Genomic DNA, 17923 nt, shown 5'->3' with positions numbered 1-17923 from the left:
AGCACCCATTAGAATATGGAAATACTGGGACAGTGTGTAGGTGGGGGAGGGAAATTTGCAGTGTCCAGGTGAAGGTTTGCAGAGAAATGCAACCCCCTGAGCTGTGCAGGGAGGTGAAGGAGGGGCAGTGCAGCTCAGAGAGCCCCAGTTTAATGTGCTAAAGGCTGTTTGTCTGCATGTCACGGGGGGTGAACCCTCCTCGGGGGGTCTGAGCAGGGGTTGCCCCCCCCAAATCCACCTGGGAGACACAATAATGGGGTGATCCAGCACAGGCATTTCTCCAGGACTGCTGGGGGATCGTTGCTTTGGGTCTGTGGCTGCTGAGGACAAGACCCTGCAGGTTGGCAGAGAGGACTTCAGGGCTGCTGAGAACACACGTGGAGCCCTGGAAGTGCCTCTGTGCTCCTGGAGATGGGATCTGTGTTTGGAAGGACGCAGGAACAGCACATTGCCCTCTCTGCTCCTCGCTTGGTTGTCCTCTGAAACTCCAGCAGAGCTGTTTGACCCAGGTGGCACAAAAATCTTCAGTCTTTGTGCTGTTTGTGTCCAAATTTGGCTGCAATGACCAGAATCCATGGCCCACCTGACGTGTTTTGTTGTTCTCACATCATTCCCTTAGGGTTAACTTTTCCATTAACCACTGATTTTAGAGGAAAAGACCCTCAACTGAGCAGGCAAAGGTGCCAAATTTTCATACACAAGCAGTGGTGCCACCAGAGCAGGAAAAGAAAAACCCACCAAAGCCATTTGGCAGCGATTTGCTGCGGGCAAAAGTGAGAATTGAAGTCTCCAGGGAAGTTTGCACATCACCTTTCATCGGCACTAAACACAGGGACCTTAAAACAAGGGGCTTGGACTGTTTTACGACGTTGGGAGAACAAGTGTTATTGATAAATACGTGTTCAGAAGGGTTTTGGCAAAAATGCACAGAAATGGTTAACAAGGTAATGGTAAGAAACGTTGACCTTGATTTGTTTAGCTAAGATGTAAAGATTTTTGAAGGTCAAAGGTGTTCTTGTGTAGTGTTTTGGAGTCTAACTGTGTCTGACCCTCTAACATTAAGCTGCTGTGGCCTGCAGTTTTGAAGAGTGAAGCAAACCAGGGGGAAAGAGGGAAGGGGGAGAGAACAGGAAATGGAGTGAGGTGTTTCAGGAAGTTGTCAGGAGTTGACTGATTGATTCCAGATGGAAGGGGTCACCCTTCGTGACCCAGGAAATACTCACTGGGGGAAAGCAGTTGGCTTGTGAGAGGGAAGGGCCTGGGAGTTAGAGACCATAGTGGAATGCACATTCCTCTTCCTTTTATCCATAAAACATTGTTTTTTAATCTTCAGTATGAAGCTATTGTGTCGTGATCTCCACCAGGCAAGAGGCAATGGCTGGAGCAAAGTGAAGAAGTTCAGCCCTTCTTGTGCCCACAGTCTCACAGCTCTCACTCCCCACCACTGGTGATGAGTTGGGTAGAGCTGTTGTGGCCATGACAAAGGGCTCTGCTGGATTTCAGCAGGACCTTGGAGAGGACTGCAAAGAAGAGCCAAAACTTTGGGCTCAGATCTGAACTTTGCACTCATCCTGTCCCTGTGCTGTGCCAAGTGGCTCTGAGCCTCCTGTGAGGAGTGGGAGAGGTGAATCCAAATGGAACCACACGTGGACAGAGGTCTGGAAGTGCATCTTCCATTCCTGCTGGATGCTCAGCACTTGTCTTCTGGACTGCTCAGGCTCTGGGGATCTCTACATCTCTTACCAAAATGTGGGTCTTGTGTTTTGCACAACATTTACACCCAAGTGATTATTCAGACACCGATCTCTGCTCTCTGTGAGCAGGGACAGGACCCTGGAATGGCTGGAGCTCTGTCAGGGCTGGTTTAGGAGGGACAGTAGGGAAAGGTTCTTTCCCCAGAGGCTGGTTGGGCACTGAACAGGATCCCCAGGGTTTGGTCACGGCCCCAAGGCTGCCAGAGCTCCAGGAGTGTTTGGACAACACTCTGAGGGACAGGGTGGGATTTTGGGGTGTCTGTGCAGGGCCAGGAGTGGGATGGATGATCCTTGGGGGTCCCTTCCAGCTCAGGATGTTATATAATTCTCTTCTATATGTGTACACTCAGGGTCTGCCTACATTCTCAGTCTCATCCTGAGAGCGTGTGGGTGTGTATTTATCCCACAGAACCTCGTGTGGGTGAGTTCAGCCCCCTGTATATTACACAGGGCAACTGTATAGATGCGATCACTTTTTATTTACATTTGGTTACAATTTAAACACTTGTCGTAAATATTTCAGACACTGGAATAATTCAGGGCTATTCCCTTGTTGCCACAGCGCTGGCCAGTGAGAGATTAAAATTTATTTCCATTGTTTAAGGGAAAATAATGAAGTGCATCTGAGTGGGCTCAGCGATGTCATGCGGGAAACGTTCCCTTTGGACAGAGACACACTCCACCCTAATGTGCAATGAGGAAATCAGTTGGCACACAAAAGCAACACATTTTGTGACAAGAATGCTTGAGAAGTATAAGAGTACAGCATGACAAGAGCCTTTTGGAATGAATTAGAGTTGTCTCGAGAAAGAAAGTGTTCTTCGAGCTCTCACAATCCCGGGGAGGGCAAGGTTTCTCCTCTGTGTGCTGAATAGAGTTTTATCAGCAACTGGAGCCTGACATTCTCTTGCCTGGACTATGACAGCTGTCTCTGAAAATCCATGAACTCATCCAGGGTTTGATTTTCCATAGCTCTGACTTTCTCTAGGTGTGTAGTGGCATAAGCTGATTTACACCATTAAGCTGATTTACACCAACTGCTGGTCCAAACTTGAATGTTTCAATAAGATGCATCTTCTTTCAGGAGCTAAACCACGGTTTGTTCACATTTCCTAAAAGTTTGTGGTTTAAGGGTGCACTATATATTTCTGGATTGATGGAAATTTAGAGCTTTGGATATTGTAAAAACTGAAGTGGGATTAATTAGCATATACAGTTACTTCCTCTAAGAATTCAAACGCTACTGGAGCTCAGTTGTGGGGGCTGAGGCTTAAAAACTGCTGCTTGAGGTGGAGTCCTCGGGCTCAGATGATTTTCAGGAGGCACTGATATGTCAGCAGCAGGTTTTAGTTGGTTTTCATGGAGCTGCAGGCAGTGGAGCCTGGTCTCCAGGCAGATGCAGGTCCATTTGCATGAGTGTGCCAGAAGCAGATGGCTGGGAGCCTGCAGGAGGATCCCAGGGCACATTGCTGGGTTGCTCTGAGCCTGCCCCGTGCCTGGTGTACACAGCCCTCTCTGCCATCAGCGATGCCACAATGCACCTCAGCAACTGAATTTAGGGCCATCTGCAGTGGCTGGTTCATTATACAGCCAGGCCTTTATATGGCCCTCAGGATGCTGTGTTAAATGGAATTAATGCCCAGAATGAAGGCTGAAAATATTTCCTCCCCTTCCTGCCAGGGAGTAAAACCCTGCAGGACGTGGTGCTGTTTTACACACGGAGCGGGGCTCTGGCTAAACTGAATAATTAACGCTTAAGAAGGCAAATCTCAAAGCAAATTGTTTACCTGCCTCCTTTTCCTTCCCTTTCTCGACATGCAGGTTGTGCTATCAACAACAGTGAACGTTGATGGGCACGTGCTGGCAGTGTCTGACAACATGTTTGTTCACAACAACTCCAAGCACGGACGGAGAGCGAGGAGACTTGACCCCTCAGAAGGTGGGATATTTGTCTGGAGAGCAGAGCACGAATGAATGCAAAAACATCTCCCCCATTCTTCAGCTTCTGTTTGTTTTGAGGAGGGAAGGGGAGCCAAGGGGGAACTGCAGACCCTCAGGGGGTTTAGAGAAGGAAGAGGCAGGAAAACAGTGTCTGTGCATGCAAAATATGCTCCTCTTCACATCTAAGAGACTGGCTCCCCCTCCCCCTCCAATTTATTAATTAGTATGTGCTGCAAAGATGAAAAACACAGAAAACACCGAGCACCATCGAAATTTCAGCCTTCTCATTCAGCTGGGATAGATTTGATTTCAGGCAAATTAGGCAACATGACATCTTAGTTAAACAGAGCCGCTGCAGCACAAGATGTGTATGAAAAAGTGTCACTGGTTCCCTTAAACAAACTCTGCACGGAGCAGAACGATGCACAGAGGGAGCTGACACTAATTGATGGGAGTTTGTTTGGCTAAGCCAGGCTCATGGCCTGCTGCAGGATGGGTTGGGGACTGTATTAAAGCAATTGCAAACCCTCGTATCTGCTAAGCCTCAAAAAATAAAAATGCCCCTCCTCTCCCTCTCCCTCTCCCTGTACGTTCATTCCTGCCACATTCCACCTCCCTCACGCTCCAAATTACTGGAAAATGCTATCTTGTGTCTGCTTCTCCCTCCCCTGCAGCCAGGGAAAGTGAGAAGAGCTGGTGATGTTAGTAGAAAAGACAAGCAAGGATATTATTTCATTATAATGTTTTGCTGCCCCACTTCTTAACTGTGCCCTGCATCAACCTAAAAGAAGAATTAATGAACTGGAAGAAAATGATTGAATCAGTAAAGAATTCAGAGTGGTGTTAATTCTCCCCCAGCGGGCAGTGAAATGGTAGAAGGAAAATCCCAGGATTCCTAGCCTAGGAAGCCATCCAGTTTTTCCTTGACTGATTGGATGTGATTGACTGGCTGTTCAAAGGAGTCTCATGTTTTTGGAGCACTGCCAAAGTTCCCCTCCACCTCTGACCCTGTCAACATTGGGAATGGAGTGATGGATTGACTTTGGTTATGGCCTGGAAACCATATTGGGTTCCTGATGGGATGTATAGTCCAGAGGCCTTGAACATATGGAAGAGAGAGGGGAAAAAAAATCTACTCTATAAAATCAAGAAAATGATTAGAAATTGTCTCCTGATAGGAATTGGAGGAGACATTTGATATTCCCATATCTTTTTTCACCCATTGATAAATTTAACAAATCTGACTCTGCCTTTTTTATTTTTTCCACAGGGTTTGTTTTTGTGGGATCACATGTTAATGAGTGGGTGCTGGGTTGGGGTTTTTTTTTTTCTTAAACAGCCTCTGCACAATCATTTAAGCATTTCATTTTTACACTCACTACAGTTGGCCTATTAGGCTTTAATGACACCATGTTAAGTGCCAGTAATGAATAGGCAAGTAATTAACACTTGCAAGGCAGAAAACACGCTTTTATTCATTCATTTATTTATTTATTATTTATTTGCTGGGGTCTGTGGAAGGGTGAAGCAGCCTCCATGGGTGAATGGTTGGAGAGGACTTGTCCTAGGCCTTTGCCAGCCTTGGGAATTCAGAAATCCCCAGGTGTGGACGGGTGAAGCTGCTCCTGAGGCTCACAGGATTTCACCGTTCCGCTCCGAGGATTTACACCCAGTGTTCCAAACAGCTGTTGGGGGAAAAGAAAAAAATAAAAAACCAAACCAAAAAGCCCTCCTAACGTGATGCTCTGCTGTCCTCTGTGCTCTGTTCAGCCACCCCCTGCATCAAAGCCATCAGCCCCAGCGAAGGGTGGACCACGGGCGGGGCCATGGTCATCATCATCGGGGACAACTTCTTCGATGGGCTGCAGGTCGTCTTTGGGACCATGCTGGTGTGGAGTGAGGTGGGTAGGAAAAGCCCTTCCCCGAGGAGGACCAGTGGGGATCCCTGTTCCAGGAGTGGTGGGGTGGAAAGCAGGCCATGTTGACTCTTGTGGAGGGAATTTGGGGAACGTGTTTTCCTTGCTGTGGGATCTTATTTGGGTCAACTGCTCAGCAGGAGCCAGAATGGGACTGAGCAATTCTGGGCATCTGGAGACAGGTAAAGGGAGAGAAATAAAGAAAGAATTCCCTCTGGGTCCAGGATAAGCCAGCATTTAACCAATGGGCTAAACAGTACAAGTTTCCTGATGAGATTTCATCCTAAGATGTGTCTTCTTCTCCTGAAGGCAAGGAACTGGAGCAGATGTATCACTTTGTGTCTCCTGCACAGGAATAAAGACTTTTAACTCAGGGGTGGGATGGCAGAACAAGGGCTAATGGTTTTAAAATGAAAGAGGGATATAAGGAAGGCATTTTTTTAGGATGAGGGTGGGCAAGCCCTGGCACAGGTTGCCCGGAGAAGCTGTGGCTGCTCCATCCCTGGAAGTGTCCAAGGCCAGGTTGGAGCAACCTGGGCTCAGGGAAGGTGTCCCTGCCCATGGCAGGGGGTGGCACTGGGTGGTCTTGAAAGGTCATTTCCAACCCAAACCTTTTTATTACTCTGATATTATTCTGTTATTTACTCACAAAGTGAAGGGGTGACACAAACACCTGACTGTGCCTCTCCTGGTGCCATTGCAGCTCATCACCCCTCACGCCATCCGAGTCCAGACGCCTCCCCGGCACATTCCCGGCGTGGTGGAAGTGACATTATCCTACAAATCCAAACAGTTCTGCAAAGGTGCACCAGGCAGGTTTATTTACACAGGTAGGTGACTGATTTTGGCTGGGGGGGCCGGAGCTCCCAGCTTTTTATTTTGGTGACTGGTGTCGACAACTCTCAGCTTGGTTTGTGTGTTTATTTTTTTTGTCCTCTTTGGAGGCCACTCAGGCAGTTTGGATGTGATTTTTCCAGATTAAAGCTCATGTTGCCAAAATGTGGCTCTGCCTATCGGATATTGAGTGTGCAGGAACATGGTAAAATTGCTCCACGTTCTGGAAGTTGTTTTATCCAGAACAGTATTTATTTTACATTCCCCTCTGCCCGGGGAGAGCCTTTCATTTTTAGGATAATCCCAGGGGACCAGGAGAGCATCTTGTACCAAGAGAAGCCAAAAGAGCTGAAAACAAATCTGGGGGGTTCTAATTCTTAGGTGGATTATCAACTTATTTAGAGAACATGATATATGGACGTGAAAGGAGAAATCAGGTGGCACCAGGGTGACCAGAAGTGACAGTGATGACATGCAATGTATGCACTAAAGTTCCTGAAATTATAAACCAGGGCTGGAGAATGTTGAGTTCTAAAGGATGGATTTATCTCTGAGTTGAAGGACTCTCAAATCGTATTCAGAATTCCCAAAAATGGAAGGATTTATCTAATTTTATGTAAGCCTCTTGCTACCCATGATCCTCATGAAATACACTTTGGGTATTACAAGTATCCATTTTTAAATCATAACTTAGCACAAAAAATTATAATGAAGGTCCAAGACATTTTTAATTAAAAATTTGAAGGTAAAAACTTTGCCACCTGTTGAAAGAATTAATTAGAATTTTCCCAAAAGTGGAAAAATTTGAATGGAAATCTGACAGCTCAGGACTTTTGGAAAGTGTTGATGATATGTGAAGATCCTGGTAGTGTTTTATGCCATTTTATATCTCTAAATTAGTGTATTTATTTATTTATTCATGCAATTGCCACACCTAGAAACCTGCAGCAAGCATTAAGTCTACAATTACAGTTATAATTAAGGAAATATAAGTTTTTGTTATAATAGAGACCTAATCCACAGTTAATCAAAAGTACTGAAATGATATCCATTGACTGGAACTGATTTTGAGTCAACTCAAATTGATTAGGACAAATCAAACCTGTGTGCAAATACCTTTATGTTTCAGCACCTTGCAGGTGCTTTAGAGGAAGAGATATTAATACTTTATCAGGTTTTATGACAGATTTAAATGTAAAATTCTTCTTTTTCTGCTCCTTGAGGCCCTGCCTTTGGTGCCTTCAACACTGAGCTGTTGGTACCTGTGCTGAAAGAGGGTTAGAATAGAGAAATGTGTCATAAAAATATCTATTCCTCTATGAAAAAAAAATCTTATTATTGTTGTGAAGCTGTTTTAAGTGCAAGACTGATCAGTACCATCCAGGGGGGGTGTGAGTCAGGCCAGTGCAGCTCTTTGAGGTGTTAATTTGAGACCTCCCACCCAAAAAAAGGAGGTGAAGCTGCACACAGGAATCAGCAGGAAAGAAAGTTAAACACCCTCTGCCTGTTTTCCTGCTGTCCCTGGCACAGGGATGTGTGTTCCCATCCTCTGAGGAGTGAGTGGGTGCTCCTGCCATATGTTGAGGAACACCTCAGAGGAGCTGCTGGAGCGAGGGTTGGCCAAACACCTTCCCAATCTGTCTCCAAGAACCTGCAGCTCTCCCACCACGGCAGGCAGAACGAGAAACACAGCTCTGAGGTACAGCCTCACCTGGGTAACTAATTCCCCCAGGCTGGTGCTGCTAATAGCAATAAAAACAACTTCTAAGCTAGGAAAATAATAGGGTGGCTTTTTTTTTTTCCCCCCCCTTCCCTGTGTTATCAGGAAACCGCTGGGGCCCCGTGGACAAAAGCGTTGGGTTTGAAGCCATGGTCAGGCAGGCAGGGCCCTTCTGCTTCCAAGGCCAGGAATAGTGTGGCCAACAGGAGCAGGGAAGTGATTCTTCCTTGGGGAGGCCACCCCTGGAGTGCTGTGCCCAGCTCTGGGCCCTCAGTTTGGGAAGGATGTTGAGGGGCTGGAGCAGGTCCAGAGAAGGGCAACGAGGCTGGGGAAGGGACTGGAGCACAAGTGCTGTGAGGAGAGGCTGAGGGAGCTGGGGCTGTTCAGCCTGGAGAAGAGGAGGCTCAGGGGAGACCTTCTCACTCTCTGCAACTCCCTGACAGGAGGGGGGAGCCAGGGGGGGTTGGTCTCTTTTCCCAGGCAACGATCAGCAAGACAAGAGGGCTGGGTCTGCAGCTGTGCCAGGGGAGGGTTAGGTTGGAGATTAGGAAGAATTTCTTTGCAGAGAGGGTGCTCAGCCATTGGAATGGGCTGCCCAGGGAAGGGGGGGATTCTCCATCCCTGGAGGTTTTTAAGCTGAGACTGGATGTGGCATCAGTGCCATGGGCTGGGAACCACGGCGGGGTTGGATCAAGGGTTGGACTGGATGATCTCAGAGGTCACTTCCAATCCAGCTGATTCTGTGATTCTGTGATTCTCTGATTCCATGATTCCATGATTCTATGAATCCATGATTCTGTGATCCTAAGGCTTCTTCAGAACTCCCCCAGCTTTCGAACCTCTTGCCCAGTTTCTATCAGATTTTATCAGAAAGGTTGTGGAGCATCAAAGGTGCAGTTCCAGCAGGTTTTTGGATGAAATCTCGATTAATCCCTCACTGGAAGAAAGGGTGAAGAGCTCAACCATGTTATCAGACAGCAGAGAAGTTACCAGCAGGTCAAGCCTTAGGAAACCAGGTTGTTTAAATGGCACTGCCCACAGAGTGCACCTGTGCATCCACAGAAAAATATAAATAGCAAAATATACTCAGTTGGAGCACAGGAGGGCACCTATTTGTTGGGTAGAATGTAGAAGACAAATACGTATAAAATACTGAATAGGAAATTTCAACAGATTTAATAATTCTTGGTAGTGTAGACTTGGGCATCACAGCAAAAATCTGGTTGTTTTTTTTTCCATGATAATTGAAGTTGATTATTTTCTTGATACTTTAAGTGTTAATAACTAGTGTAGCTGCTTCTATAAATGAGAATTTCTCCTCTAAATACCTTCAGCTTGCACTTGGCCAAACCCTAAGAAATGCAGACATGGAGCATCAAGCCCAGGAGACTGAAAAGTGTGAAATCCTGCAAACTAAAAGCAGGGGAAGATGTAATTCTGTCAGAACCAGGAACAGCAGCAAGAGCAAACAGCCTCAGTATCATCAGGGTCACGTTGTATCGAGTCCTTCACAATTATCAAGTGCTGAGGTGGAACCTCTGATGAAAAGCACAAAGGGTCAAGTCATATGAAAAACAGAGAGTGGGTGGCTGTAGGGACTTCAAAGGTATAAGGAGAATAATTATTCATGTAAAACCAGACCTCAGAAGGTTTATCAGGGCATCAGAAATGGGCAATCAGTTACAGAAAGACATGTGCTTCTGTTTTACATGTGAGATGTTGCCACAGAAGGATGAAGATTAACCCCTTGCCTGTGGTTGTACAGGAAAAATAGACAGGGAAATAGGTCTTACAGGTTCTGGTCATGTCCTTTAACTGCCAGAACACAACACTCTCCTAAAAGATGGAAACAACAGTGACCCCAGTATTGTATCCATGCCCCCAATATTTAATATACAATCAAATATTTATGCTCAACATGATTATACTTGAGTTCTCTTTTACTTTTTTCTTCTTTAAAGAGTCACAGTAAGACTGTTTGAAGAGGAAAATGATAAACTGTTGAAGAGATGAATATAAAAATTAGGTATACATTTCAAGGGTAAATCTAAATGCCACAGTGGAGCTGTTATGGGAGCTCATAATGTGTATTTATAATGGGCTCCTGCAAAGTGTGCTGTGCTGGCACTGCTGCAGTTACGGGTCTGTCAGCATTTCCACTCCTCAGGGTTATCACTCAGGGTGCTGCAGCTCAACCATCAAACTCCTCTCATCACCAGAACAGGCTGTCTGGACTTTTCCATAAGGTTCCCAGCTGGAAAACGTCTCGTAAGAGCGAGGCCAAGGGGATCCTGCAGGCGGGTAACGATGTTCTGGAGAGAACAGCCCAAACCTGCAGAAATGGCTCGTTAGGTGCTAATGGCAGCTGCTGAACCAACGTCAGTGCTTAAGTATATCCTCGAAATACTTGAAGTGAGAGATAAAGAGTGCATTTTTAAATCCTCACAGCTAAACTTTCAGTCCCCTTGTGCACCTTGATCCACAAGAACGCAGGTTGCACAGACCCGTCTCGATGTTCTGAATTACTTTTCTCCCATCAGCTGTTCATACAACAATAAGGCATTTTTTTTTCTCTGCTGGTAATCTTTCAGTAGCCTCATATTCTGCTTTTAATACTACACAAATTCAAATTCTCTGCTGCTGTAAGTAGTTCCATTATAGTTCCCCTGACTTTAATAACACGTCGGTTTACGCCAGCTGAGGGCATGTCTTGCAGGCTTTCATATCTCAGGTTTGATCACAGCTCTGCATTTACCTTGTCACAGGGATGCTAACCTGGAAATGTGTATATCAGGGAGATTTGGAACATAATTTTCCTTGCTTGAGCAGAAATCCTCCAGGGGTTCCCTTGTCAGAGCAATGCAATATAAAATCATCTGTGGGAAAGGCTGGGCTAGGGGTTGTTCTGTATCAGACTCTGTGCAGGGCTCCAAGGATAGGAAGCTACTGGTTTGCTACAGCTTGTGAGTAGATTTGAGGAGGTCTTGTGAGAAACAACACTTCCAAGGATGCAGAGAGCTCTGCAGGTTGGAAGGGTGAGTGCCCTTGTCCAGAACACAGCTGAGGTGACAGCAAACATGTGCTCCTGCCACTGCCTTAACCTGGGAGAGACACGGGGAACAAGAGATGTACAGCACCTGAAGGGGCTGCAGGGAAGCCAGAGAGGGATTCTGCATCAGAAACTGGAGGGATGGATTCAAGCTGAACCAGGGGAAATTCAGGTTAGGTATATGAGGATGGGGAGGCCCTGGCACAGGTTGCCCAGAGCAGCTGTGGCTGCCCCATCCCTGGAAGTGTCCAAGGCCAGGTTGGAGCAACCTGGGCTAGTGAAAGGTGTCCCTGCCCATGGCAGGGCATGGAATGAGAGGATCCCTAAGGTCCCTTCCAACCCAAACCATTCCATGATACCGTGATTCAAGATCTAAGGGCACGGGTGCCTTTTCTCTGTTACCTCTTTGAGCTTGGGCATCCCCCTGCAAACCCTGCTCTCCCTCTGGGTTCAGGATATTCCTGGAGGTCTCCATATTTCATTTCCTCTGGTTGTCCTCTGCTCTGCTTCGTGGAGCAAAGCAAAGACAAGCTGCAGAGCTTTGCTGAGGTGCCTGAACGTGGCCCTTTCCCAAGGAAATGTCTACCTTTCCCAAGGAACCCTTTCCCAACCAGTGGAGAGGGGGAGAGAGAGAGCACATCTCCCAAGGCAACATCAGAACGAGCTGTCACTCAGGGTAAATTGTGCAGATCTTCATAACATCATCTTCCTTCAGCAGTCCTATGTGCTTTGATGTGTGGTGAAATAATTAATACTTTAAATGTCAGCACTGCTACCGTCGGGTGTCGGAGCCGGTCCCCGTTGAGCTGAGCTGGGTTGAGCTGCTGAGCAGGTTTTGCAGCTCCAGACAGGTGTCATGGCAGCAGTTGCTCAGCTGTGAGGATTTATTTTTCCTCCAGTTCCAGCGAGTCACAGTGTGTTTAAAACAAAAGCGTGGCTTTTGGAGGGTTGGGGATGACGTAAAAGGGGAAGCAGTGCCCATAATCCATTGGAGCCTCGAATAAATAAAGTCAGCCCGTGGCACGTTTAGACCTCTCCCTAGTGCTGATCTTAACAAACCTGGGGTTAAAACAGTAATTCTAGAGTGAGGTCTGTGGGCTCACTGACAGTTTAGTTTATTCACTAGGTGGCTGCTCTTTTTGGCATACATTAGACTGTGTCATGCCCAGCTTTTAAACCATGTTCTGGGAAGTTCAAGAGAACTCCTCGAGCCTGAAATTCTGGATATGGGGGTTGTCAAAAGGATTTTTGCTGGGCCTGAATCAGTTTTCTGGGGGGGTTAATTTCAGATGTCTGTTTTCCAGGGCATAATGAACAGCCTGCTTGTGTGTCAGACCCCTTCATGGTCCCTGAACCCAGGAACCCAAAAGCACTGGGACATAATTTTGGCGTATTTCTGTCTAATACACAGATAAATCCCTACTGATCCAGTAGCTCTTTTCTCAGTGGAAGTGGCATTGTGGGGGAGCTGTTTAAACTTACTGGTGGATTCTATAGCAAGGTGTCATTCACTCCCATAAATGCTGCTTTTTAGCAGGATTTCACGACAGAGATATTTTTGTTTCATTAATGAGTGAAACTAGTAGCAGGCAATTTGGTTGCAGGCTGTACAGAAAAGCTTTGTGCTGAAAGACATAATATACACATTGATTCAGAAGGGCTGAGTTCTTAGAACAATTCAGCACTGTCGAGAAATGATTTGCTTCTGTTTATCCATCAGGATGAAAATCTCCACGCCAATCCATTGGAAAAATGTTGGTTGAACAATGGCCAATTTCTTCTTCCCGAATTTAGCATTTTGCCTATTCCCATTAGCTATTTTTAGTGAGCTATGTACACAGATATATGTTTGGATTCCTATATGTTTCATATTTCTTTTGCTGAAGATGCATAACTCAGATGATTAGATTGGTAATCAAGAAGAGAAATGGCACAGAATGATGTACAGGCTCTTGAGAGAACTGGCCTATAATTCTCAGGATTATTGGCAAAATAACCCACCCCCCCAAAAAAAACCCCTCTTCCCAAATGGGATGTAGATTCTGTGGCAGTTGAAATGTGTATTATTAAACTCCTTAAGCAAACCAGAATGGCTCCCAGTGGAGAGCAAAGACATTCTAAGTATAGCCAAGACTAAATTCTCAGGTCTGGGTTTTCTCTACTCAATTCCCACTTGATTATCTCCTGTAATATTTAAACTTCATGCCATGCCATAATTATTTAATAAAAAGTAAATATAAAATGTATCTCAGTGGGGAATATGACCTTTTACCTTCATGTTGTTATACCAAAGACAGACCCAGGCAAACAGAGAGCCTGGATCAGTGGAATAGTCTGTCTCACTTGATAGTTTCATCCTCCTGGTGCCTCAGATGGTTCTCCTGGAAGGAGCTGAGCATATTTTGGAAGATTCAATAAGTGCCACCAGCATCTCTTGCAATCAGGGGTTTTCAGCTGTGCCAGTCACCAGTTGTTTAAAAAAAAAAACCCAAAAAAGCTATTTTTTTCCCAAAAGAATCACAAATGGTACGAGAGGATGGAATCCAGCACCAAATGAGGGCAGTGCTGAAGGACTTGCACGTGTTACTTATTAAATGTGTCACGAAACTCCGAGCAGGATCCTCAGCATGAATGTGGGGTCTGTGTTCCAAGGCACACGCTGAAGGACAAGGAAATCCCAAGGAAAACATCCCCGGGGCCGTGCTGGTGCCCACTGCTCGTGCTGATGTGTCAGAGGCAGGCAGGGCTGACTTTTGGGGTCTGCTCCCGTGGAAATTGGAGTCTCCTCCTGAACAACCAGAAACGGGATCCTTATTTCCCAATTACAAACACAATTTGGCTGTGAAAGCACGGGAAGCTCTCTGGAATCGTCAGAGGGCTCTGCCAGCTCTTGCTGACTAAAGATCTGGGTCAAAACCTCCTGGTTTATCCACCAGAGATTCCCATCGTTCCAGGGAAGTGGAGATGTTTGCAGAACACAACTGGAGAGCTGAGCGTGTCTAACGAGGAGCTGTGCCCTACTTTGGGGCTGCAGAACGTCGGGGGCGTGGGTGGGATGTGTTTATTAAAAAAGCAGATACCACACTCTGATTTCTGCCTCCACAACCAACAGCACGAGACCTGCTCTGATTTATGTTTGTCCCATAATTTGCTTTATTCCTGCCATGGTCAGTTTGTCCAGAGCAAACACGTTCACCTTGAAAAGAGGTATTTTGTGATGGTGCTGCTGTGTCTCCCAAATTATTCATTCAGCCTTTGCTAGGTGGTGAGAAGTCAGAACTGGAGCAGTTTTAAGTGCAGAAGTCATGATTTCTTTGTTTCCTTATTGAGATAGAGCCATACAAATATATATTTTTATATATATATTTATATATATATATATTTAAAGATACATATGTCTCAAAGATAAATATATATCAAAGAAATATATCTCAAAGGTTCCCTTATTGAGATAGAGCCATAGAAATATATATATTTTTATATTTTTTTATATATATATATTTAAAGATACATATATCTCAAAGATAAATATATATCAAAGAAATATATCTCAAAGGTGTATATATAATAGATATATAATATAAAGATATATGTCTCAAAGATATATATATCTCAAATATATATATCTCAAAGGTATATACACATATCTCTCAAAAGTATATATATTTATATATATATATAGGTATCTCTCAAAGAGATATTTATCTCAAATATATATATCTCAAAGGTGTATATATATAATAGGTATATCTCAAAGGTATATATATATTTATATATAAATATATATATAGGTATATCTCAAAGGTATATTTATATATAAATAAATATATAAAAATAAATATATATATTCATATAATATGATGGGGTTTTATGTTTTCCTTCCAGCTCTAAATGAACCTACCATAGATTATGGCTTCCAAAGACTGCAGAAGGTCATCCCAAGACATCCTGGTGACCCTGAAAGACTAGCTAAGGTAAAATATTTTTAAGCATTTCACTCAGTCAAATAAATATAGGGGTTTTTTTCACTTCTAATTCATAAAAGAGACAAAATTATGCCTTAAATGACAATCACATCTGGAAATAATTCCCCAATTAGTTGTAAGTCCAAACAAGGAGGTGATTGTGTGGAACCCAGAGGTGCCAGAAATTTTTATCTGTTGGAGCTCCAGCACTTTGTGAATCTTTGCTGCAAAAATGAGAGTCCACTGCAGATATTTCCCCAGTTTGTTGTCACTGTGCTCTGCATTCATCCAGAGTGGCAAAAAGAATATTTTAAATTATAGACACGTATTTATGTGTCTATGCAAAGGAATATATTGCATTATAGGCACATATTTACGTGTCTAGGCACAAGAATAAATGGAAATTCAGTAGGAAACGGGCACATCCAAAATGTGTCTCCCTTTTTGAGGCTGGTGAGGCAGAGCAGGTTCAGGACTCTGGAGAGCTCCAGGTCAGAATGAAGCCCTGGGCTCTCCACAGCCACTGGCAGGGAAAAGGGATTGATAGTCTGGGATGTCTGGGAGACGCTGGAGGGGGTTCCATTTTTCAGATACTTGGCAAATAATTCCTCTGTAAGGAGGAATTAAAACTGTCACCCAGTTTTCAGAGTGGCCACACACAAACATTGGTTTTTCTTCTGTTAAAAATGTCTTTTTTCTGCTCCTCCCCCAGGAGATGCTGTTGAAACGAGCTGCTGACCTGGTGGAGGCCCTGTATGGGACACCCCACAACAACCAGGTCAGGGGAGTGAGTGGGACATGGGCAGGTTCCCTAAAAACCCCTGGAATTCATAGAATCACAGAATCAGCTGGGTTGGAAGGGACCTCTGAGATCATCAAGTCCAACCCTTGATCCAACCCCGCCGTGGTTCCCAGCCCATGGCACTGATGCCACATCCAGTCTGTCCTTAAAAACCTCCAGGGATGGAGAATCCCCCCCTTCCCTGGGCAGCCCATTCCAATGGCTGAGCACCCTCTCTGCAAAGAAATTCTTCCTAATCTCCAACCTAACCCTCCCCTGGCACAGCTGCAGACCCAGCCCTCTTGTCTTGCTGATGGTTGCCTGGGAAAAGAGACCAACCCCCCCTGGTTCCCCCCTCCTGTCAGGGAGTTGCAGAGAGTGAGGAGGTCTCCCCTGAGCCTCCTCTTCTCCAGGCTGAGCCCCCCCAGCTCCCTCAGCCTCTCCTCATGGGAATTGTGCTCCAGTCCCTTCCCCAGCCTTGTTGCCCTTCTCTGGACCTGCTCCAAACCCTCCATGTCCTTCCTGCCACCCCATTTCTGATTCCATGTCCCTCCCCCAGGACATCATCCTGAAGAGAGCGGCCGACATCGCCGAGGCCCTGTACAGCGTTCCCAGGAATCCCGGGCAGCTCCCGGCGCTGTCCAGCTCCCCTGCCCACAGCAGCATGATGGGCATCAACTCCTACGGCAGCCAGCTGGGCGTCAGCATCTCCGACTCCACCCAGGGCAACAACCAAGGTGAGCCCGCGGGGGATCCTGGGCACTGCACCCCAAAATCCCCGTGATGGCGATGCCAAGGCAGCTCCTCCACCCTCCGGGGGTGCTGCCCCTGGGGATGGTGCTGGGGCTGCACCACCTTCCACTCACCACATCACCTATGACACAATTATTGGGTGTATTTGAGAACCAGATTTGATAATCATTTCACTGACCAGATAATGAAACAATTATTGGGTGTATTTGATAACCAGAGGACATTTGATAACCAGATTTGATAACCATTTCACTGACCAGATAATGAAACAATTATTGGGTGTATTTGATAACTGATAACCAGATTTGATAACCATTTCATTAACCAGATAATGAAACAGTTATTGGGTGTATTTGATATCTGATAACCAGATTTGATAACCATTTCACTGACCAGATAATGAAACAATTATTGAGTGTATTTGTTAACTGATAACCAGATTTGATAACCATTTCATTAACCAGATAATGAAACAGTTATTGGGTATATTTGATAACCAGAGTACCTTTGATAACCAGATTTGATAACCATTTCACTAACCAGATAATGAAACAGTCACTGAGTATTTTTGATAACCAGATTAACAACAGCTGAAATAATTTTTTATTATATTTAATAACCATGTTAACTATGGGTGAACCAATTTTTGAGTATATTTGATAACCAGATTAACTCTGAGTGAAACAATTTTTTGAATATTTTTGATAACCAGAATATATTCGATAACCAGAATATATTCGATTACCAGATTTGATAACCATTTCATTAACCAGATAATGAAACAATTATAGGGTGTATTTGATAGCCAGAATATATTTGATAACCAGATTTGATAACCACTTCACTAACCAGATAATGAAATAATTATTGAGTTATTTGATAACCAGATTAACCATGGTTTAAACAGTTTTTGAGCAGTTTTGGTAACCATATATATATATAATATATTTTTATATAAATATAAAAAATAGAAATATATACGCATATATGTGTTTAAACCATGGTTCAAACAGTTTTTGAGCATTTTTGATAACCATATATATATAAAATATATCTGTATATAAACATAAAAATATATAAATATATATGTATATATATGTATACATATATGTAAATATATAAATATATGTGTAGAACATCCCACATATATATATAAAAACAATATATATAAATATATACAATATATAATACATATAATATATTATATACA

The 17923-nt window shown here is 44.5% G+C and overlaps 1 protein-coding gene across 2 annotated transcripts in view; it reads left to right on the top strand.

Moving 5' to 3' along the window:
* The window catches only part of EBF2 (EBF transcription factor 2), a 140706-nt gene that overhangs the window by 105779 nt on the left and 17004 nt on the right, over positions 1-17923 (top strand). For both annotated transcript variants that reach the window (XM_064638186.1, XM_064638185.1), the window contains exons 8-13: positions 3576-3693; positions 5466-5596; positions 6315-6441; positions 15100-15188; positions 15892-15957; positions 16520-16697. In XM_064638186.1, the coding sequence (XP_064494256.1) occupies positions 3576-3693; positions 5466-5596; positions 6315-6441; positions 15100-15188; positions 15892-15957; positions 16520-16697 (709 nt within the window). The remainder of the gene's footprint in view (positions 1-3575; positions 3694-5465; positions 5597-6314; positions 6442-15099; positions 15189-15891; positions 15958-16519; positions 16698-17923) is intronic.

Source organism: Pseudopipra pipra, chromosome 28 (genome assembly GCF_036250125.1).
Source record: "Pseudopipra pipra isolate bDixPip1 chromosome 28, bDixPip1.hap1, whole genome shotgun sequence".
NCBI lineage: Eukaryota > Metazoa > Chordata > Aves > Passeriformes > Pipridae > Pseudopipra > Pseudopipra pipra.
Note: the sequence above shows the minus strand (reverse complement) of the source record. Positions and strands in the feature narration are given on the sequence as shown.